Here is a 24,760-nt window from a genome sequence, read left to right as displayed (position 1 = left end):
TTTTGTGGTGAGGGCCATTACACGAATTCTTAATGCTTCTGCGGGCCACCTCAAAACATAGTAAGTCGTTACAAGTTAACAATAGGTACAGGTGGGTACAGGTGACTGGCATTTTTACTTAAGACAGCAGTCATAAAATTGCCTGTTTTCTACATTAACTTTGCATTTAACTTTATTCTAGCTTGCAGCCATGACTTATTACAAACACTTGCAGAAAGTTACTACTGTTTACAGACTACAAGTTATAAAAAACAAAGAATAGTTACTTCCTCAGCTAAAATTAGAGGTGTGTGCAACTGCTGTCAGTTGGATAAGTAAGCACTTGCTGGAAAGTTTGTGTGACTGGAATAAGGCATAGCATTTTTTCACTTTTTTAAAAATTTTTGGTTACTCTGTGGGTGCCGGATGGTGTTGCTTCAAGGGCCGGATTTGGCCCTGGAGCTGGACGTTGGGCACCACTGGTGTACATAGATGAGAGAGTTTTTATTTGTAGAGAGTTGTGAGAGTGTACCTAATTGTGAATTATGATGATGTACACAAATTTGTGAGTTTTATTTTATGAAATGTGATAGTGTACAGAGATGAGCTTTTTTATGAGTTATGATGGTGTCCATAGATGAAAGAGTTTTTATTTGTAGTGAGTTGTGACAGTGTATCTGATTGTGAATTATGAAGTTAGGCATCCTTAGCTACTCCTTTACTGCAGTACATGGCCTTCTGATCATTGTGTCTTGGGCTGTCCTCTAACTCATTCCACACTAGTGGTTTACAGCCTGGATTTCTGACCAGTTTTTGAGCCATTAAGGACAGTCCTCATTGGGAGTTATAAAAGGTGTGTTATTACTGTTTTTGGTTGATCTCTGAGGGAATGCACTTTTACTGGTCCATATACCTTTTTTCTGTCTCCCTTTGCATGGACAGCACCCTCCCATCACCCTTTGATGTTTACATTCCTTGTAATTTGGGCTTATATATGCCTGTATATTAGTTCTTAGAGTGCAGTGGCCATTTCTTCATTGGTATTTCTTGATTTGCAGGAACTATGCCCATTAGTAGTGGGGAGATAACTTGTGGACTTTTGGGCTAGGCACACGTACATAATTGGTACTTGATATCACAACATCCATAGACACTTGCCAGGCACAACAGAGGGTATGAAAACCTTTGGAGAACAAAGTGTCAAACTGTGATTGGTAGAGAGGATATACCCAGTCATTAATCCAATGAAGGATGGTCTCTTCATAGTCAGTTAATTGGTAAGAATGCAAATGTATTTTAAAACTGGTAAAAGAAATAATGTTGCAATTGATATTAATAAATATAGTAGAGAGACAATAGGGAAACATTTGTGATGTATCTAAGCAGCAAGATTTGAAAAAAAAAACTTAATGAGAGAGTTTTTTTTATAGTAATGGGTTTATATGCTTTAATGTAACCCTATACGTAATGGTAACAGAAACACTGTAGTAATGAGGAATGGCTGGTGACTTCAAAACAAGGTGGAGCCACAGGAACACGCTGAATGGGTAGGGCAGGGTTTATTTGGAATGTAGTAGGGCTGCCTCAGAGTAGGGTCAACCTTGAGCTTCACTACTAACCCACCTACCCACACACATACCTAACCAACTCCTTTGGCACCCCTATTTTCTTTAGTTAAACAACAAAAAATGAAACACTGCTTAGAAGATGGTAAACAATATAAATAAATGGATATCAGTGAAAAAAGGATAAACATGCACAAATACATTTTCTAGAGATTAAATAAGTCATTAATTTAGAGTTCCCTGTTTGTCTGCAGTATATTAACCCATGCTACATTACAGACTGACTTCTAGTCAGCAATATCTGTGTAAAGACTGGTAGAGATGGTTGAAGGCTGCCAGCACAGCCAGATAGAATTTTGCAGATAATTCTGTCATTTGTAAATATGAATGTAAACTACAGGCTTGTTGTCTTAAATGTAAAGAAATACTGTTACATGTGAAACTGGAAATAAATGTGACAGCAGAGCACTCTACTGACCAAAGTAAAGCACGTGGTGACCCTTTGAAGTAGACAGTGGTGCCAAAAAGTCTAGATGAAGAAATTATTTCTATTGTTTTAACCATGAGTTAAATTGCTAGACTTAAAATGCAAATGTATTTTTATTGCTCTGTTTCCTGACCAGCTGCAAGATAACAAAAGGGAGATGTTAAGAATGTACATGCAGTTAATGTGTAGCCTGAGAACACCAGGAAAGTGTAAAAGAAATGATGTAATGTTTATCAGAACTGCAGTTTCAATTTAAACAGGTAGAATCAGAAGGCATTAAACATTTTTGTCTTGATCATCCAACTTACAGCACTGCCTCTTAGTGCTCACATGTAAATTATCGTAGACTTGTGTTTTCTTTTAGGGATAGCTAGAATCTAGAAAGATTAGACTAAGTGTTTTTCTCTTATGTCAGAACTGTACTACTGAATTATTTTAAGTATTTCTGTGTGATCTCTGAACTCTTGACTACCACTGGCTGTGTAGTAGAAAGTATTGTCTTGTGGTTTTAATTATTTATTATTAAATATTTTAAAACCTTTTAACTGTGGCTGGTTTTGTGTAGAGGTAATTTAAGATCTACAGTACATTGCATATTTATAGTGATTACTGTACCAAGTCACTCTAATAAGCTTTGACTGTTTAGTCTCATTTACCAATTGGATAATAATATTACACAGTAATAATTGGACATCCTTTTAAGGGCCTTTGGGTAGCTGATAATATTAGCTGGGGGTGGCAAGTGATTTCTACTGTATAGTCTGGAAAAGGGAACATGTCTGGAGAACCTGTGCCAGCCTTCCCCAGGAGTCTCTGTGTGGTTGTATAAACTTATCTCAAAGTGTGTGTGTCAGCTACTTGGGCAGGGACACGAAGCACTGGTTGGACAGAGAGGGTGCTGGAGATTTTAGCTTGCCCAGCTAGGCTGAGATCTGGACCCTGTAGCTGTACCAGTGAGAAGTCTTATTGGGGACCTGGGGAACAAGGGAGCGACCAGCCCTGGACTGACTGTGATCTCTGTGTGCTCTTAAGGGAAATTGCACTTTACTGTGTGTATTTGTTATCCTTTCCTCATATATGAGATGCCCTCTCTGGTGTTAGTGGTGATGATTGAGGGTCCTTGATTGCTGGGCCAGGGCACGGGCATCACAGTCTGTATGACAGTTGGTATGCTTTGCTTGCAGCTTAGTACTGTGGCAAGACTCTGTACCACTTTGTGGTACTAGTCATACAGCTGTCCAGTGACACCAGTCCAAAATAAAATTCACACTGTTTTTTCAGAGTATGTGTGAATAATAATCCACTGGTATTATGTGCAGAAAAGGCAATCAAACAGCAAATGTCACAGTGTTACCTGACTGCTTTCAAAGAGGGACACCTTCCTATGAAATATATTTTATTCATCTATTAACTGGTTTAGTGAACTGCTCAAACTTGGATTCATTTTAACCGTGATCCAGACAACAAGGGCAAGGATATGGGCAATTTCGGATAGCCATTCAATCAGCACATATATATGTGTGTGTGTGTGTGTGTGTGTGTGTGTGTGTGTGTGTGTGTGTGTGTGTGTGTGTGTGTGTGTGTGTGTGTGTGTGTGTGTGTGTGTGCGCGTGTGTGCATGTGTGCGTTTGCGTGTGTGTTTGTGTGTGTGTGTCTGTGTGTGTGTATAAATACATGGTTACACTTTACAAGCGCAAACACTCATATGAGCCAACACTTAGTGATGTAAGAAAGTGAACTGTCATATGAGCAAAGGTTCTTTTTAATGGCAGTTTTGCCAGCAGCTTTTTGTATGAGATCTCATTGCAGCACAGTAAGGGAATTTGCCCTTACCCCACCACTGTATGATCTTGGTGTTGGTGTATGCAAATACTGGGAGGTGCAAGGGGGCTTCCCCACTTCAAAAACATTAGTTTAGTTTGTCCAGTTTTTGATCATTTTAAATTCACTCTTTTTTCACTCTGTCTTTTGAACATTTGATATTTCATGAGAAACAAAAACACAGAAATATAGCGTTTTAGCATCCCCCACACCCCCTGCAAAATTATATATACCAACTCCGAGGTCGCACTACACTGACGAAAAGGGCAAATATCCTGATCCTCGCTGTACTGCTATCTCCATTCTAAAGCTTCAAGTTTTATAAAACTCGATCATATGGTCTCGACCATATGGAGTTCGGGTTTCTGAAAACTCGATCAACTGATAGGGACCCATATCCACACATACATGCGTGTGTGTGTGTGTGTGTGTGTGTGTGTGTGTGTGTGTATATATATATATATATATATATGTATATATATATATATATATATATATATATATATATATATATATATATATATATATATATATATATATATATATATGTATATATAAGGATTTATGTCAGATTATTCTAAAACTTCAAAATTCATATGACCGGGACCATCTGATTAAAGTTTTGGAACTTATAACATTAAAATAAAAAAAAATAAATTCTATTTTTCATACGTTCATAGGTAGGTACTAGGCTATTGACCCTAGGGCCTATATAAGCCTAGCCAAAAAGGTACCATGGCTTTCTCCACCCAAGAAAATTATTTTCCTGTGCCCCTGTCGAGCAGAGCCATAGACATGATCCCCAGGGTGAATTTCCTATTTCCCATCCAATTATCAAGATTTTTCTTGAAGAGTGCTAATGAGGAGCTTTGTTTGATATAGATAGGTAGTTTGTTCCAGAGTATGGGAAGCCTCTGGGACAGGAATCTATCCCTCCAGTATGTTCTGTTTATTGTGGTGACAAGGTTTAGGTCCCTAGAGCATGTAGCTCTTCAGGATTGGGATTTCTTTAAGTGGAGAATGTCCAACACCTCTGGGTTTGACATATCTTTATACGTTAGGCACAGATTGCCTCTGAGTAGGCGATATGCAACAGAGTAAAGCTGGAGTTTTTTGAGACGGTCTGCGCAGGACATCTGTTTGAGGCCATTAATCCTCTTTGTGAGGTATTTCTGCAGCCTTTCCAGTTGTTGTAGGTGTCTTGTGAGGTACATATCAAAAGGGGCATGGTACTCTATAATGGGTCTAAATGAGTGATATGTAGAGGGGAACAATTACCTCTTTTTTCCTGGATGAGAAACCTTTTGTGATGAGCTGTGCCACGTAGAAGGATTTCCTGACTACTGTGGTGATGTGATTATCAAAGGAGAGACTACTGTCCACCTGTATCCCAAGGTCTCTTATCACACTTTCGGTGTTAAGTAGACTACCGCCTATGTGGTAGGTCATGGGTACAGAGTTTTTATCAAAAGGGATGACAATGCACTTTTTGGCATTGAGCTTGAGGCCATGGCTTTGACACCAGGCATCTGTCTCAGTGAGGCCCTTTTGTAGGATGTCCACATCATTAGGATTTTCAGTTATGGCTCCTAGTTTGCAGTCATCTGTGAACTTCATTAGCCAAAGACCTTCTGTGTTAGCCTGTACTTCAGAGAAGTAGATACCAAACAGGAGAGGACCCAGGACTGAACGGTACTCCACATGTCACTGGTCTGAAGTCGGATTTGGAATCTGCTACTTTTACAGTGTGGGTCCTGTCAGTGAGCCAGTTGGCAACCCATCTTGTGACATAGGGATTTATACCTACTTTAGTGAGTTTATCTATAATTCCAGAGTGGGGGATGATGTCGAAAGCCTTGGCAAGATCTAGATAGGCTGTGTCAACCACCGTACCCTCATCTACGGCTTTGATGACTGCTTTAAAGAAGTCTTTCAGGTTTAGGAGACATGATCTGCCTTTTACAAACCTGAACTGGGTGGGGTCCAGAGTTTGGAGATTACCAATGTCTTTGTTTATAAGTTCCATGATGATACATTCCATGGCCTTGCCATCCAGGCTCATCAGGCTAATGGGATGTTAGTTCCCGGGGTCCGTGGTGGATCCCCCTTTGTGGAGTGGGATAACCATTGCTGTGCACCATTCAGTGGGCACAAAGCCTGAGGTGAGGCTATGATTGAACATGGTACTTAGGTGGGGTGCCAGTTCGTTTTGCAGTTCATGTAGAACGCAGCCTGGGATGTTGTCAGGTCCCATGGATGCTGTGTTCTTGGCTTTGGTGAGTGTGGATTTTATCTGTGCAGCCATAATTACAGGAACTTTGCATTCTTCCAGTATAGAGATGGGCCCATTAGGGGGGGAGAGGGGGGTAAAGGTAGCCCTGAACCTATCTGCCAGGATGTTGGCAATATCAGTTGGTTCTATATTGTAACTCAGAGCAGATCTGAGTGTTGCCATTGAGATTCTTGACATAGCTATAGAATGTTTTGTGGTTGTCTTTAGAAACAGTGGTGATTTTGTTTTTGTAACTAGCTTTGGAGGATTTTATGAGGGATCTCAGCTTCTTACTTAGGCTGACCAGGAAGTTCCTCCAATCATGGGATTTTACTCTTTTTTGCAGCAGTTTCTTTCTTCTGTTGTAGAGTTTGTGTATGGCAGGGGACCACCAGATTGACTTCCTTTTTTTGGAGGATAGCATCTTCATTCTGTTAGTGATAGCATGATCCATGCACTTGTGTAAGTGCTTATAAAGTGCATTTGTGTAGGATTCAGCAGTCATACCTCTATTGTCTGTCTGCATGGGTGTCGTGAAGTTTACCACTTCTGTCTTAAGAAGCGTGAAGTTGGCTTTGGAGAAACTTTTTATGGTGGTTTCCCTAACAGGTGGTGGGGACGGGATGTCTAGGGTGATTAGCTTGTGGTTGGATCTGATCAACGAGGAATTGACTTCTGGTGTGGAACACCAGTCATCCATGTTGGTAATGACCAGATCTAGGATATTGCTGCCCCTGGTGGGGGTGTGGATAAGCTGATCCAAGGCGTTGGAATTTACGAATTCCAGAAAATGTTGAGCAAAAGAGTTGGTACATGAGTAGTTTTCCCAGTTAATGGTGGGGGGAGTTGAAACTGCCCATTAGTAGGGTGTTAAGTTGTACCCTAATATTTTCCAGTGTATCAGGAAATGAGGAGCTGGAATCCTGGGGCATGGTGGGGGACCTGTAGCAAGCTACAGTTTGGATTGCGGTCTTGCCCAGAGTTAGTTACACTTGGATAATCTCGGATGCATTATGCTAAGCAACTCACCTGAAGGTATGGATATCCTTAATGAATATGGACACGCCTCTGCCTTTAGTGTTTTGGTCCAGGTTAGGTGGCCAAAAGGTGTGGTATGAATTATAGCCTGGTAATGCAGGGGTGCTCTCAGGAGCCTTGAACCAGGTCTCTGTCACTGCACAGATGTCAATGTTCTTCATTTTAAGGAGTGCCTCAAGTGAGTTTTGAGGTTTAGACTTCTAGCATTGAGTAGCATTACCCTCAGAGTTTGCTTGCTTGTACCTGTTACGGTGGTGAATTTGTCATTTGAACCTTGACTAAAAAAGGCACTGTAAGCATGGCAAGAGCCTTAGCCAATATCTGGAATCCCAAGGGCGACAGGTGCAGGCTATCTCTGGCAAAGCATCGTGGTCTGTCGATCATGTCATCCCAGGCAGACAGATACTGGATTCCCTTAGAATGACACCAGAAGCTTAGCCAATTGTTGAAGTCAATCATTTTGTCCTTGTACTGTGGTATCTTTCTGGGTGATGGCAGGATGTTACTCGGGGCTAGGGTCATACCTGTCTGGGCTACAAGATCCGAGAGCTCCTCCATGTCTCTTTTCTTATAGTCCAGGGAGGTACATCTCAGGTCATTCACACCAACATGGACAATGACAGAGTAATAATTGTATTTGTTGTGGAGTGACCTGAGTGCATGCATCATGTGGTGGATCCTGGCACCCGACAGGCAGCTGACAGTAACTTTCTCCTTGTTTAGCCTGGTGAGTGTAACATCAGTGTGCCTGACTATAGAGTCACCTATGACTAGAGTTTGGGTACGTTGTTATGCCTTATGGGCTGTGGTCGCGTGGCACAGTGAGTTTGTGGGCTATGTGTCATTTGGGTTGTGTTGGTGGGTTGTGGTTGCTTGCATTTCTGCTTTGGAGGTCTCTGTTGCTTTGGCAGATTTTTATTGAGAGCCTTCGTGAATGTAGGTCCGTGTTTTGTGTTTCTATGTGTGTGTTTTGGTGGTGTAGGTTTTGAGGGACTATGTGATGAGTGTGGTGTGGTGTAAGTTCTTACCCTCTCCTCTTGACTGTCTAGTCCAGTCTTGGGAGAAGAGTGCTTTGCTTCCAGTTTGGCTATATAAGTGCATCTCTCCACAGGTTGTAGTGTTGAGTGGTAGGAGGAGAGGGTTGTCTGTGTACATTAGGCAATTGCTGCATTGCCCCAAGATGCCCAGATTCATCAGGCAGACAGGAGAAAACTCCGGGAGCTGACCCATAGACATAACTGGATAGGTGCTTATTTATTAAGTACTAAAAACTGTTTTCCTCTGGACAGGTGAGGGAAGTTGAGTGCTGTAGTAATTAAAATAACTGACCTGAAGCCCAAGTGCTTAAACCAGAACGAATACACTTTTAGAATAACAGACAATAAGCCTTCAATCAACAATTCCCAACTTAGAAGGATGTAAGCTATCTGTCCTGCCACAACAGTGCAGACCACAAACCTTAATGTAAAACAACTGGTCTGAAGCCCAAGTGCGTAAACCAAAAGCTTAGAATAACCGTTACAATTTAATCTGCTACTAACAAGCAGTAATAAATGCAGCAGAATAAATGCAATTAAGTACTTTTAAGAACAGGCAGCAAAAGCAAAATAAAGTAATAAAGTAGGAAGAAACACAAATACAGTAAAAGCAAATGAATAAAGTGCATTTTTTTATTATAAAGTGCAAGGAGAGAGGAAGTGTGTTGGCCTTCTCAAATGTTCTAACTCGTGTATGTTTTGCATAGAAAGGCATATTACAAGTGTTAAGTAATATTACAGTTTTTAGGTGTTTCAAATAATTAGCAAAAACACAAGACTGCTCCCAAAGCTTTAGAACTCACTTGTCCTGCACAAAACAGATCCAGAATAAAAAGCAAAACACCAGGACTTGGAGACGGCTGTAGAATCCAGTATAAAAATCTTTATTCGACACAAGAGCTTTCGTGGGTATCCCCATTTCTTCAAATGTCTGATACAGTTTGAAAACAGCTCTAAGTTTTGTTTCAAATAATTAGCCAGTTAGCTGATTGGGTAATTTTTAATAGGGAGGGGTATTTAAGAACAGTTTGTTAAACTGATGTTAGTTCTGAAGAAGGCCACCATTGTTGTTGGTGGCCGAAAGTGCTAAACTTGGTCAATAAAGGTGTTTATAAGTCAACTTTGTTAGTGGTCTGCAGTTTTTGGTTTGTCATCTTGCAAGTGTTGGATTCTGACTATATTTGTATACTTGTAATGGAAAGTCTTGAGGTTATATTAGCTCGTATAGTAGTTACTAATTTTTTTCTGACATTATTTTTTCACAGGTTGATGCTATTAATGCACTTCTCAGGGGACATGTAATGGAGAAGGCCTTTGAGGAAACAAAGCACTTTCGTACAGAACTCAGCCTACAAGGTAGCTTTTGTAAACATTGCTTGAGAATATGTGCATGACAGATTACTTTAATCTGTTCAACAGCTGAATGGAAGATGAGTATCTGTCCATCTTTGTAAACTTCAGTGCTTAGCTTTTTTGCCATTTGCATAACTTGTAGCATTGGTCATGTGAGCAGCTTGGTGAGCCAGGTTTTCATATCTGCCATTTGATCTGAGGACAGTTTTTTTTCTTTTGCTGCTGCATCATCTGATTTCAAAACTGAACTTCAGCAGTCAGTTCAGTATGGCTGTTTAGTTGTTATGTAGTAACCGGGATTCATGTTTTCACAGCATTGACAGCTTAGAGTACCGAATAACAGAAAACACAAGTCAACATCTAGGCTGGAAGGAAGCACTCTGGTCCACAAATTCTTCCAAGGTTTAATGTCACAAAATAAAGACAAGCAACATACCAAAACGCTGGTAACACTCCAAATACGTTTTCGTTCACAAGAACTTCATCATAATAATAAATTACATAGCTGAGGCCCATTAAATAATCCCCGTAATCATAAAATAGCCAATAAAATAACAGAATAAAATTTAAAAAATACATTCAAAAATACATTTAAAAGTATGTCAAAATACTGTCACCTAGCGTCCAAACATTCTAATTACACACCATAAATGACATTCTTTAAGCAATAATAAAAAACTAAAAGCTATTCATACAATCACTCATAATATAATGAAATAAAGTAAAATGTCTTAATAATGTGTTGATAAAAAACTTATAAAAGACTTATAAAAAAGACATTTATACTTTTGTAAAAATAATATATATATATATATATATATATATATATATATATATATATATATATATATATATATATATTTGCATAGTACATTATAGCTTAGCAGACCTGAGTTTCAATAGAAGTGCTATTGAGATGTTCTCATTTAGAAGCCAGCAACTGTGAGCTGCATGAACTAATTTAATTAGTTACAAAAAAAAAAAACACAAAAATAACAGACCGGTTTCGGCTATGGTGAAGTGAACCCCTTGGTTTACTCTAAAGCCATTACTCTAGATTTCAATTTGGACTCCAAAATGGTAGCGGACATAATAACAATGGAATGGAATAGGTTTACTTCACTGACTGATCTTAGAAGTATTGACAAGGGAACCCTGAAGATTAGTTATAAGAGAGGTAAAAACTTGAAGGACCGGTTTGAGTGTGGGAGTAAACTGAAGCCTGTTAACACTACCAAGAGAAAGGGTACTTTTAAACGTGGAGCATGCACACAGTGCAACTTCATTTCCAACCAAGAGATGCACTTACATAGCCAAAATGGAAGCAAAGCTCTCTCCACCCAAGATTGTGCTAAACAGTCAAGAGGAGAAGGTTAACACCCACACTACACCTCAAGCAACACATAGCCCTTCTAAACCCGCACCACCAACACCCACATATAGCAACACTAAATCCACATATGCAGAGGCCCTTAACTGTAACCTGCCCAAGCAACAAAGACCTCTGAAGCTGAAACGCAAACAGTCACCAATCACCAATCACAACCAATGTGTCACATAGTTCACAACACCAGTGTGCCACCCAGCAACAGCCCCTAAGGCAAGACAATGTGCCTAACACTTTAGTCATAGGGGACTCTATAGTCCGGCATACTGATGTCCCTCTCACCAGGTTGAATAAGGAGAAAATTACAGTCAGCTGCCTGTCGGGTGCCAGGATCCACCACATAAGGCATGCACTTAAGTCACTCCACAACAAGTACAAATATGACTCTGTCATTGTCCATGTTGGAGTGAATGACTTGAGACGTACCTCCCTGGACTACATGAAAAGAGACATGGAAGAGCTCTCGGATCATGTGGCCCAGGCAGGTATGACCCTAGCCCTGAGTAGCATCCTGCCTTCACCCAGAATGATACCACAATATAAGGATAAAATGATTGACTTCAACAATTGGCTGAGCTTATGGTGTCATTCAAAGGGGATCCAGTATCTGTCTGCCTGGGATGACATGATTGACAGACCACGATGCTTTGCCAGAGATGGTCTGCACCTGTCGCCCCTGGGATTCAGGTTACTGGCTAAGGCTCTTGCCAGCCCTATAGTGCCTTTTTAGGCAAACTTCAAAGGACAAAACCACCACCGTAACAGGTACAAGCATGCAAAATCTGAAGGTAATGCTACTCAATGCTAGAAGTCTAAACCTCAAAGTGCACTCTCTCGAGGCACTCCTAAAAATGGAGAACATCGATATCTGTGCAGTAACTGAGACCTGGTTCAAGGCTCCAGAGAGCACCCCTGCAATACCAGGCTACAACTCTTACCACACTTTTCGGCCACCAAACCAGGACTGAAACACTAAAGGTGGAGGAGTGTCAAGATTCACCAAGGATATTCACACCACCAGGCTAGTTGGCCAACACAATGTGTCTGAAATTCTCCAAGTGCAACTAACACTAGGTAAGACTGCAATCCAAATTGTAGCTTGCTACAGATCCCCCACCATACCCCAAGATTCTCACTACACCTTTCTAAACATACTGGAAAATATTAAGATAGAACCAAACACCCTAATACTGGGTGATTTTAACTATCCTGCCATTAACTGGGAAAACTACTCATGTCCCAACACCTTTGTGCAACGGTTCTTGGAATTCATAAATTCCAATGCCCTGGATCAACCAATCCATAGTCCCACCAGGGGCTCCAATATCCTAGACCTGGTCATTACCAACATGGGAAATCAATGCTCCATACCTATGGTCACCCCCTCGTTAGTCAGGTCTGTCCATAAGCTAATCACCCTTAACGTCCACATCCCACCCCCACCCCCAGTAAAGAAACCACCATAAAAAACTTCTCCAAAGCCAACTTCATGCTACTCAAGTCAGAAGTGACAAACTTCATGACACCCATGCAGATGGGAACTGAAAGTCCAACTGCTGAATCCTACACTAAGGCACTGTACGAGCACATCCACTCATACATGAATCGTGCCATCCCAAATAGAACCAAAATGCTCTCATCCAAAAAAAGGAAGCCAATCTGGTGGTCCCCTGCCATAAACAAACTTTACAACAAAAGGAAGAAACTTTTGCAGAAAAGAGGAAAATCCCAGGATGCAAAAAACTCCCTTACTAGCCTCAGTAAGAAACTGAGATGCCTCATAAAATCCTCCAAAGCTAGTTACGAAAATAAAATTGCCAAAGATTCCAAAGACAACCACAAAGCATTCTATAACTATGTCAAGAATCTAAATGGTAATGCTCAGATCTGCTCTGAGCTAAAACAGAATGGCATTAAATATACTGATCTGAAGGATATTGCCAATATCCTGGCAGATCGATTCAGTGCCAACTTCAACCCCCTCTCACCCCCTAAATGGCCCATCTCAATACCGGAAGATTGCCAAATTCCAGTAATAACGGCCACACAGGTACAAAACGCACTCTCTAAAGCCAAGAATACAGCATCCATGGGACCAGATGACATCCCGGCTGTGTACTACATGAACTACAATATGAACTGGCACCTCACCTAAGTGTCATGTTTAATCATAGCCTCACCTCAGGTTTCGTGCCCACTGAGTGGCGCAGAGCTACAGTTATCCCAATCCACAAGGGGGGATCCACCTTGGATCCCGGAAACTACCGTCCCATCAGTCTGACGAGCCTTATCTGCAAGGCCATGGAGCGTATTATCATGGAACTTATAAACAAAGACATTGGCAACCTTCAAACACTGGACCCCACCCAGTTTGGGTTTGTGAAGGGCCGATCTTGTCTCCTGAACCTGATTGACTTCTTTGAATCAGTCTCCAGAGCCATGGACAAGGGTAAGGTAGTCCACACAACCTATCTAGACCTTGCCAAGGCCTTTGACACCATCCCCCCACTCTGGAATCATAGATAAACTTACTAAGTTGAGCATTAATCCCTATGTCATCCAATGGGTTGCTAAATGGCTTACTGATAGAACCCACACTGTAAAAGTAGCCAACTCCAAATCCAGCTCCAGACAAGTGGAGTACCTCAGGGTTCAGTCCTGGGTCCGCTCTTGTTTGGCATCTACTTCTCTGAAGTACAGGTCAACACTAAGGGACTCTGGCTAACAAAGTTTGCAGATGACTGCAAACTGGGAGCCATTATTGAATCCCCAAATGATGTGGATACTCTACAAAAGGGCCTTACAGAAACAGATGCTTGGTGCCAGAGCCATGGGCTCAAGCTCAATGCCAAGAAATGTATTGTTATCCCATTTGGGAAAAAACATGCATCCATGAATTACCATATAGGTGGCAGTACACTAAACACAGAAAGTGTGATAAGAGACTTAGGGACACAGGTGGACAGTGGTCTCACCTTCAATAACCACATCGCCACAACAGTCAGGAAATCCTTCTATGTGGCACACCTCATCACGAAGGGCTTTTCATCCAGAAAAAAGGAGGTCATTGTCCCACTGTACTCATCCCTCATTAGACCCATTATGGAATACAACGCCCCATTTGGTATGTACCTCTCAAGACATCTGCAACAACTGGAAAGGCCTCAGAAATACCTCACTAAAAGAATCACAGGCCTAAAGCAGATGCCCTACGCTGACCGGCTTAACAAACTCCAGCTATACTCTGTCGCATATCGTCTACTCAGAGGCGATCTCTGCTTAACATACAAGGCCATGTCAAACCCAGAGCTGTTGGACATGCTACAATTAAAGAAACCCCAATCCCTCAGAGCTACACGCTCCAGGGATCTAAACCTTGTCATCACAATAAACAAAACATGCTGGAGGGATAGGTTCCTGACCCAGAGACTCCCCAGACTCTGGAATAAATTGCCCATACATGTCAAGCAGAGTGCCTCTTTGGACCTCTTCAAGAGGTGCCTTGACGATTGGATGGGAGAAAGGAAATTCACCCCAGGGATCACGTCAGTTGCCCTGCTAGACAGAGGTCCAGGAAAGTAAATAATGTGGGAAGAAATAGCCAGGGAATTGTTATGGCTAGGCTTGTATAGGCCCTAGGGCTGATAGCCTAGTACCAACCTATGAACCTTTGAACCAACACAGATTGGGTATTTTTAAAATGTAGGAATAAATGGGTGTATGGCAAATGTTTTAGTAATTGAAACTCCAGTGGGTTAGTATATTTAGTTGTGTGTAAGACCTGTGATGCCTTGTATGTGGGCAAGACTGAACGAAAGTTGAAAAGATGTATATACGAGCATATGTACGATGTCAAGAAAGGAAATGCTAAAAATGCTTTGTATAAACATTCTTTGGATTGCCCAAGGACAAGTTATGAATTTTTTGTCTTAGAGGTTGCTACACCTGATGTGAGGTGGTGGTGGTGGTGGTGGTGGGGGCGGGGAGACTATCCTTGAGTACAGGGAATTATTGTGGCAGATTACCCTAGATGCAAGCAGGACCCCCGAGTTAAATGAGAACATTTCAATAGCACTTCTATTGAAACTCAGGTCTGCTAAGCCATAATGTACTATGCAAATATATATATATATATATATATATATATATATATATATATATATATATATATATATATATTTTTTTTTTTACAAAAGTATAAATATGCATTTTTTTATATGTTTTTTATAAGTTTTTTATCAACACATTATTAAGACATTTTACTTTATTTCATTATATTACGAGTGATTGTATGAATAGCTTTTAGTTTTTTATTATTGCTTAAAGAATGTCTTTTATGGTGTGTAATTAGAATGTTTGGACACCAGGTGGCAGCATTTTGACATACTTTTGAATGTATTTTTGAATGTCTTTTTTAAATTTTATTCTGTTATTTTATTGGCTATTTTATGATTAGTGGGATTATTTAATGGGCCTCAGCTATGTAATTTATTATTCTGATGAAGTTCTTGTGAACAAAAACATATTTGGAGTGTTATCAGCGTTTTGGTGGGTTGCTTGTCTTTATTTTGTGACATTAAACTTTGGAAGAATTTGTGGACCAGAGTGCTTCCTTCCAGCCTTTTTACTTTGGTTCTTGGTGGCTATTGTGGTTGGAATCCCCGTTTTTACTACAAGTCAACATCTGTGTTGCAAGCTACGTATATGAAATCACAGTGACTGAAAATAATAAAGTAAGGCATGGGGTGATGTTGTATATGTGAAAAACGCATGAACACTCAACAATGTAATGCAGTATATACAACCAGATGGGTTCTGTTAGCAAAACCATATGACAAATGCAAGTTGCTCAAACTGCACCATGTTATATTTTGTATAAAAACATGCACAGTTTTGAAAAAAACAGACAAAACCACACTCAGTAGATTTAATGTGTAGCTGCACAAACTAAGCATTTTCACCATCCAGAAATGGCTTCATCAGAGTTAATACTGATTCAACAATTCAACAAAAAACATTTATACAAAAAACAATTACTCAACCACCAATAAAATTCCTAATGAGTCAAGTATATCATTTTAAAGCTACATAGGTAAAAAATCATATCTTACAAAAGTACAGAATATATACATAGTACCAACCACTTTACAACTAAAAAATACAAATATATATATATATATATATATATATGTATGTATATATAAACACATAAATATATAATATATATTTTAATATAAAACTGCCATATGTATTAAATCTGTTTAAAGGTTGCTTGCTCTTTGTTTCAAAACTGACCTAATGGATATGTGGTCATTTATACCAGGTAAAGAAGTTGCATTTAAAATGACCTGCCATTTATATTCTAACAATTCAACTTTGAGATTTTCATCCCCATCTCTCTCACTGGGAACCACCCTATCAATTACAAAAAAAGATGAACTGCTTGTGTATATAAAGCATTGTGCATATCTTTATTTCTGATGGCTCGGAGATATTCAGATATCCTGACTAGCAGTGTTTGCATTTGTATATTTGGTGTAAGATGATGACTAGTTGTTAACTCAGCTTTTGAATGTTCTGCATACGGGGATCATTTTAAAATTCTCTCTGATGAATTCCTTTATATGTGGCTCTGTCAATGTGGTAAACTTGCTGTCTACAATTGTTGTTAAGCTTGCACCCCTGATGTACAATTGCTGTTAAGCTGGAACCCCTGATGTACAGTTGCTGTTATGTTTGCACCCCTAATGTATGTTTGTAGTTAAGCTTGCACCCCTGATATACAATTGTTGTTAAGCTTGCACCTCTGATGTACAGTTGTTATTAAGCTTGCACCCCTGATATACAGTTGCTGTTAAGCTTGCACCCCTGATGTACAATTGTTGTTAAGCTGAAACCCATTATGTACAATTGCTGTTATGTTTGTACCCCTGATGTATGATTGTAGTTAAGCTTGCACCCTGATGTACAATTGTTGTTAAGCTTGTACCGCTGATGTACAATTGTTATTAAGCTTGCTTCCCCCTGATATACAGTTGCTGTTAAGCTTGCACCCCTGATGTACAATTGCTGTTTGCACCCTTGATGTGCAGCTGTTGTTAAGCTTGCACCCCTGATGTGCAATTGTTGTTAAGCTTGTGCCCCTGATGTACAATTGTTGTTAAGCTTGCACCCCTGATGTACAATTCTTGTTAAGCTTGCACCCCTGATGTACAGTTGTTAAGCTTGCACCCTGATGTACAGTTGTTGTTAAGCTTGCACCCCTGATGTACAGTTGTTGCTAAGCTTGCATCATTGATGTACAATCGTTGTTAAGCTTGCACTCCTGATGTACTATGGGTCTATATTAGAACATCGACTTTTTTAAAACGTCGAATGTTCTAATATCGACCCCTATTCAGTGAACGCTGACAACATCAAACATGCAGAGCAGCAAATTTATTCCAAGGGACAAAATTTGCTGTTCCGATACACATACACGCAACACACACACCAAACAAACAGTAATCCACACACATACACCTAAAATCCTACATCTAACCCTACACTAAACTGTACACACACCATTAGCTATCCACTTACCTTAACCCAAACCCTAACCCTAAGGTCTGTCACTATTGCACACTCACCTCACCCGCGCCCTAACCCTAACTCATCTACCCCCCAACCCTCACATCCACACAATCGCACACTTATCTGACCTGCACCATAACCCTAACTCACCTACCCCGTGCCTTAACCCTCATGTCCACACAACCACACACTTACTGATCCCAACCCGTAACTTTCCACCACAGTGCTGAACATAGCGAATCCACAGGAACGGCCAACCAAATTCCTTCCCTAGGAAGAAATTTGGTGATCCGTAGCTTCGCTATTTTCAGCGTTTGCTAAATAGGGGTTGATATTAGAACATTCAAAGTTGTGAAACTTCGATGTTCTAATATAGACCCATGTACTACTACTGTAACTGTCTTTCTCTGTGCTGAAGTGTTACCTTCTTTTATTGTCAGTGTTATGTATGTTTCTGTTCTTGTCGTCACATATGATTCAGTGTAAACTATTCCCTGTTAATACTCTGCATGTATTGTGCTTTAATTGTGCCACTGAGCCCAGGACATGGTTGAGAGGGTCCTTGGACCAGTCCCTTTAACCAGTTCACAAATGTATAAATAACTAAGTAAAACTTAAAAAATAATGTTTCTGGTGCCACGCTTGCCCATATTGAAGACAAAACATCTTAGCACCCAAAATGGACATTGTGATTGTACAGATAGATTCTCTGTCAGAGCAAAAATATTTGCTTGATTCCTTAAATATATTTGTCCCATATGTTGTGTGATTACTAAAAATCTGTAATATGAAAGTTAAACATTCAAGTAATAGAATACAGTTTCCAAAGGGTCCTAGAAATCAAACTCATGTTATGAGATTTATCTTATTGTTCCTTCTATAAAATGGGCAGTTTATTAGTCAGAATAATATGGTTTGGTACATGTAAACATTAAGCTTCATTTCCACTTCCATTAAAGATGTTTTACCTTTGTTTTTACATAAGAATTTCAATATTAAAATGAGGAGTAAAGCAGCGTAATTCAGGAGGAGAGACACAACTGTAGCTGGATCATATATTAATTTACTATTGTATTTGTTGACTAAGAACTTGATCTTGGTATACCCATCTTCCTTGAGGCCTGGATGCTCAGGGAAGCCCTTTGCAAAACTGTCCTCTAGATGGAGCCACTTGATAAACTTTTTCACTGCAGTGCTTCACCACCTGCTTCTCCTTTCATCAAGGATATACTTACTCTGTTATCGGTAAAGTTAAGATTCATGTTGATCTGTGAAATCCACTTCAGTCAAAAGTAAATTTGGCCAAACAAATTATGCAGGCAGCAATTTTGGCTAAACTCAGAGGTAATTTTATTGCAGGTTGGCAAGTCCCCCTCACCCCTCCATATGGGGGAGCCCCCGGACATATTGATATATAATATATATATATATATATATATATATATATATATATATATATATATATATATATATATATATATATATGCGCCACTTTGCTTCAGTAGACTTTAGTCTTAACTTCTTATGAAATTGATTGCTCTTTGTATGGTGGCTTATAGATAAACTGTCAGCATCTCATTTCTGTTTGAGGTCTGGATCATCCAGATAATCTTACTGCACAACATGTACTCCAGTCAGCATATGATGCAGTTTGGGTGAATTTCATCATCTGTGCAGTGTTCAACTCATCTTGACAGGAATCTGCCAATACTGGTTTAGGAGAAAGTACATCCATAAAAAAGAGGTTTGGACCCTCCAGTACATATTTCTTTCCTGCTGTTATCATAATTTAGGATTGAGCTTGGTGTTTATTGAGCAATCAGTAAATTATATCTTCTTTGCTTTTTGATTAAAGTTTTAAATTTGTTAATTTGCTTATTTTCTGATATATAGTTTGTCGTATTCAGAATCACGGGGGAGCTGGAGCACATTCCGGCAGGCACAGGACATAAAGCATAAAATCAATCCTGGGCAAGGTGCCAGTCCATTGCAGAATGCATGGACATATTCATATGAACACTGCAAACACCTCTGAGAACTGGAAGACCACCTGTTCATGTATCAGTGTATCTTTGTGATGTCATTAGAAACCAGACTTTACGCAGACACAGGGAGGACATGCCGACACCACCCAGACAACTCCCTAGCTGGGAATCAGAGATCAGAGACCAGTGCTGGCTACTGCACCACTTTTCTTGCTCGTCTTAAGTCATGCTGTGCATTGACACTCTTTCAGTATGTATTGTTCAGTTTTTGATACAGTCGTTGTTTCTCATAAAAGTTTTTAAGTCTTTAATCTTAAAGTGGAAATGACATTTAAGATGGCAGAAACATTGTTCCATGGCCATAAATGCTACCAAGAAATGACCCCATAAGGCATTCTCTGTATCTGTAGTACTATTTGGTTGAGGGTCACTTAAAGACTATTAATGAACTCTGCAATTCATTCCGTACTTCTTCCTTGTTCCTTAGACTGGACACATCTCAGGGACAAGCCCAGCATTCATTGGCTTCTTTTGTACTGGGGGGGGGGGGGTTTGAAGATGGAAAAAAATATGTTTCATTATGAGAATGCTTGCTCTTGTTTGTGCTCTTCATCTGAAGAGGAAGATTCACTCTCAAGATGATTCCTCAGTGGGACACAATTAGTGAATTGTAAGAGGCCTAGTGATTTACATATAGGACTGAATCATCTGATTTTCCTGTAGAGCCACTGTAGCTGACTTTTCACTGACAACAGCTGAAAGTATGGACTTTATCATTGTTTGTTTCAGTGAAGCAGATTATTGATATATCATCAGTCTTGTGATTCAAGGGCAGCAAATGTCTTTTGTCTTAGAGGAGAGGTCCTCATTGTGGTTGAAGCAATTGTGCAAATGGTAACTCTGGCCACTTTCATCTCTGGCACCATAATAACTATGACTATGTCTAGGGGATGTGTTGGTCAATGTCTAAGAACTGGAGTAAGCAGAGAAGCCCCTGGAGGTGTCCTCTGCTGCCATTTCAGAAGGGCTTCTGTAGAGCAGTTATGGCTATCTTCTGTGTTGGAAGCCACACTGGTCATTGTGGGGGCGTTCTCTTCCTTCCTTCCTTATTGGTATTTTCTGGGACACCTTTGTTTCATGGGTAGAATTTTTGAAACTTTCTCTAGTCATTTGGCCAGTTTGACTTAGAAACTGGCTGCCTGACCTGGAGCACTTCAATCCAAGGTGCAAGAGGACCAGCTTCATCTCTCTTTGTATTTGTCATGGAAGTGAGTCTCTAAAAACTTCCGAGTGGGCGGTTGCCTCAGAAGCAGAACACACTGAGGGCCAGCCTTTGGCCATTTCCTAATTTTGCATGTGGTGCTCCTTTGGGAAAAGTATTACCTCTCTACCTAATGAATCAACATTTGGACGACCTTTTTAAGAAGGTCAGGGAACTGATGTGGTTTGACTACATCACAGACAGAGAGAGACATACAGAAGAGATGGAGTACATTGTACTCCCAGAACCCCATACCAATGTGGCTGCCCTTGTGGTTAAATCTGGAAGTTCTCAAGCCCTTGGTCCAAGCTTATTGTCTTAGGCTAGCATCTAGCAATAGCTTCCATAGTGACTGGAGCCTTTAACTCTTCATAGTACCCACCCTACCAAGTTATTGACCTTTGGCAGTTAAAAAATCCAAATGCTTGGATCTGTGGACCAAAAAGGTTTATGCTGATTCATCTTTAGACCTCCAGACTACTAATCAAAATGCATAGCTCATTAAGTACTGAAGTCGGCTCCAGAAGAACTGTTGAACTTGATAGTAGCCTTGATTCAGAGACCAAGAAAAAATTGCTCCAGAACCTGAATGATTGTAACTAAGACTATGCATATTCTCCGAGGTTGATGTTTAGTGTCATAGACCGTCAGGTCATATTGATGGCATAATGTATCATGTTAAGGAGGCACTCATGGCTGTGAACATGTCAGCTTCCAAATGATGTATAACAAGAGCAAGAGAATGCCCCCGTTCCCCCTTTAACAGGCAGCAGCTTGTTTAGTAAACAGATGAAATAAATCATAAAGGCTCTAAAGAAAAGAAGCGAAGGCAGGTTTCCTCTCTGTACCAGGACTTTAAAAATAGAAAATCAACATCCCGTGCTCACAGGCAGGACTGTAGAGGAGGGTGAAGCAGTCTTAAAAATCACAGAGGCTGGATCATGAAGAAAGTGAAAATGTTGAGAAGGTTTGTGCATAGGTTACAGCATTTTATCTGACAATAAAAGAAAGAAGAAATGAAGGAACCATTTTTTAATTTTCTTGGAAAGTTTGATGCAACTAAGTTTAATTTTGTTTGAGTTAGAAGATGATGTTTTAAGAAAGACTTTACGAGTTATAGTGGTATTAGAATGAAAAGAAGACGTGAATTGGCTTGAATGTATGAAGAAAAAATGTGCTGCTTGAACTGGGTTTTCAGTGAAGAAATGTAGGAATTGAAAAGGCATGTCAGTGTCCCTCACTGGAAGAGGACATTGCTGTTGGGTGATCTAAAACTGTATTGTTCTACTTTGCAAAATGGATTTTGAAAGAAGAACTTTGGAAACCAGGTCAAAAGTGTATTTTTCCCCATGACATTTCAGAACAAGTGATCCAGTAGTGAAATCATTTCTTTGATGCAATGAGAAGAAAGTTGCCAGAAGAACTTAAAATTCAGAATGTTGTTTTTCCTGATAGAATGCAGCAGTTTATGGATCTGGAAAGTTTCTGGAGTCTTTGTACGTCTGTGTATAGTGATGGATTGTTTCATTTGTATAATTATAACGTTTGAGATTTCATCAGTCAGTTAACAGTTCTTTGTTTTTTATTTGTGTTCTGTAAAACCTGTTTGCAGAAGTACAGGTCTTTGAAAAGATGGTTTGTAGGTTCTTTCTAGGATTATTGCTAAAATGCCTACAAAAGCTCAACTGTATCACCCAACACTGGCGGGAGACTAACTCAACAAAGGTTTTCTCTTTTCCGTTAATGGTTTAATATTTTGATGATTTATTATGGTTTTCTTTTGGTGTAAAATGGAAGTGATTATTATAGCAATAACCCACGCCTGGGTGTGGGTAATGCAGGATTTACCCACGGTTGGCGTGCGAGGGACCAAACAAAGACAACCGTGGGTAAACCCCACATTACCCATACCCAGAAGTGGGTTATTGCTATTATAGTATGACATTATTTAAGAAAAGAAATAATTACTTTTCTTAAATAATGGCATTGCATAATGCCTCTTTGCTGCCCTTCCGCATCTGTCTGGTGTCCGCGGCAGTTCGAATGTACTGCGCATGCCTACACAGTACATCAGAGCTGTGGCCAAAAGCAATGGAGAAAGCAAGATCTCCGTTGCTTTTTACTGTTTCGCTATGTTAAATGGGTTTAACATAGCGAGACAGCTTTAAAATAAGCAACGGGTCCGTTGCTTATTTTAAAGCTGTCTAGCTATGTTAAACCCATTTAACATAGTGAAACAGTAAAAAGCAACGGAGATCTTGCTTTCTCAGTTGCTTTTTTTTTTAAACCTGTCTCGCTATGTTAAATGGGTTTAACATAGCGAGACAGCTTTAAAATAAGCAACGGAGATCTCCGTTGCTTATTTTAAAGCTGTCTAGCTATATTAAACCCATTTAACATAGCGAGATAGGTTTAAAAAAAAGCAATGGAGAAAGCAAGATCTCCGTTGCTTTTTACACACTGTGTTGCTATGTTAAAGGAGTTTAACATAGTGAGACAGCTTTAAAAAAAGCAACGGAGATCTCCGTTGCTTTTTTTAAACCTGTGTCGCTATGTTAAACTCTTTTAACATAGCGAGACAGTGTTTTAAAAGAGACTTATACTAATGGAAAAAGTCCGGGCGACTGGACCTTTTTCCATTAGTATAAGTTGATTTACAACGTGCACGCTGGCCAATCAGCGTGCATGTTTTGGAGTATTAATGGGGGGTCATGGTATAATTTCAGTTTGATGCTTGTTAACATGTTATAAAGGGCTAGTTTATAATTCCAATTATTTCAGTAATATAAATGGATATATTCTCTTTGGCCATGGCTAAGCGAGGGGGTTATTGTTTGGATCTGATAGTCTGGGTGAAGTGTAGCATAATAAATGAAAGTATTTATGATCAGCTAGTATGGAGACCCTTGACTGTGTTAGTAGTTAGAGTGTTGCTGGTTTATTAGCTGAAAGCCATCATTTTGATTATAGTGTGTGAGATTTAGGGTTTGCACAACTAATCTCCTTTCCTTCAGTGGAACCAGCCCAGCGCTCCAGTGTTCTGTCCATACTGGCTTCACCAGCTGTCTCCTTACCCCCCCCCCCGACTTATTCTGGTATTGCTGGTGCTGGCTGGGGAACCCTAGGCATCCAGGGACTTGGCATATCTTTGCAATGGTGTGTGTGTGTGTGTGTGTGTGTGTGTGTGGGGGGGGGGGTTACTGTGACCTATCCATTTTTTCTCCTTCACCTTGTGGACCTAATAGTATGCCTGAGGGGTGAATGGGAATGTGTAACATATATCCCCGCTTCCACAGCAGTTCAGCTATGTGTCCACCCTCTCCCCGTCTTCTGTCCATGTGCCATCTCCAGCCTCCACTAGTGATCTACACAGAAGAAGCCCACATGTGAGGATGGTAACACCCATGTCTTCTTTCTGCTCTGTCAGTCACTCAAACATTGTATCTGAGTCGGCTGGGTCATAGCCAGGGATTTATCCCTGTATGCCACCAGAGTGGCACTGTGGTGGGAATAGTTTATGCTACTGTATTAAAGGTCATGTAAGTTTTACTTGGAAAATATGAATTTTAGCTGATCTGGAAACTAATTGGGTTCACTGGAATGGAAAATTCTCAAGAATACAAAACTATATGTGGAATAACCTGGATGAAATTAGAATTACAACTAGTCAACACTGCTGGTGTATTGCTGGTGCTGGCTGGGGAACCCTAGGCATCCAGGGACTTGGCATATCTTTGCATTGGTGTGTGTGTGTGTGTGTGTGTGTGTGTGTGTGTGTGTGTGTGTGTGTGTGTGTGTGTGAAATTAGAATTACAACTAGTCAACACTCCAGATTACATGCTTTTTGAAGGATGTATGGTGATGGAAGCAGTATGGCAGCTTTCTAGTGAAAAAGTGATTTGTGTGATGTATGGCTGAGTAACTGCTGGTTGATTTCCTTTCACTTGACTGGATGCATGATTAGAAAGCATATACAAATAAAATTATAAGTATCCTAGAACT

The 24,760-nt window shown here is 40.1% G+C and overlaps 1 protein-coding gene across 1 annotated transcript in view; it reads left to right on the top strand.

The window, feature by feature from the left end:
- The window catches only part of PREX1 (phosphatidylinositol-3,4,5-trisphosphate dependent Rac exchange factor 1), a 2,105,011-nt gene that overhangs the window by 1,874,614 nt on the left and 205,637 nt on the right, over window positions 1–24,760 (top strand). Inside the window, exon 29 of the mRNA XM_044089931.1 lies at window positions 9,465–9,555. Within this exon, the coding sequence (XP_043945866.1) occupies window positions 9,465–9,555 (91 nt within the window). The remainder of the gene's footprint in view (window positions 1–9,464; window positions 9,556–24,760) is intronic.

This window comes from Protopterus annectens, chromosome 12.part0, assembly GCF_019279795.1.
Source record: "Protopterus annectens isolate FY-2018-M chromosome 12.part0, PAN1.0, whole genome shotgun sequence".
NCBI classification, from domain to species: Eukaryota; Metazoa; Chordata; order Ceratodontiformes; family Protopteridae; genus Protopterus; species Protopterus annectens.
Note: the sequence above shows the minus strand (reverse complement) of the source record. Positions and strands in the feature narration are given on the sequence as shown.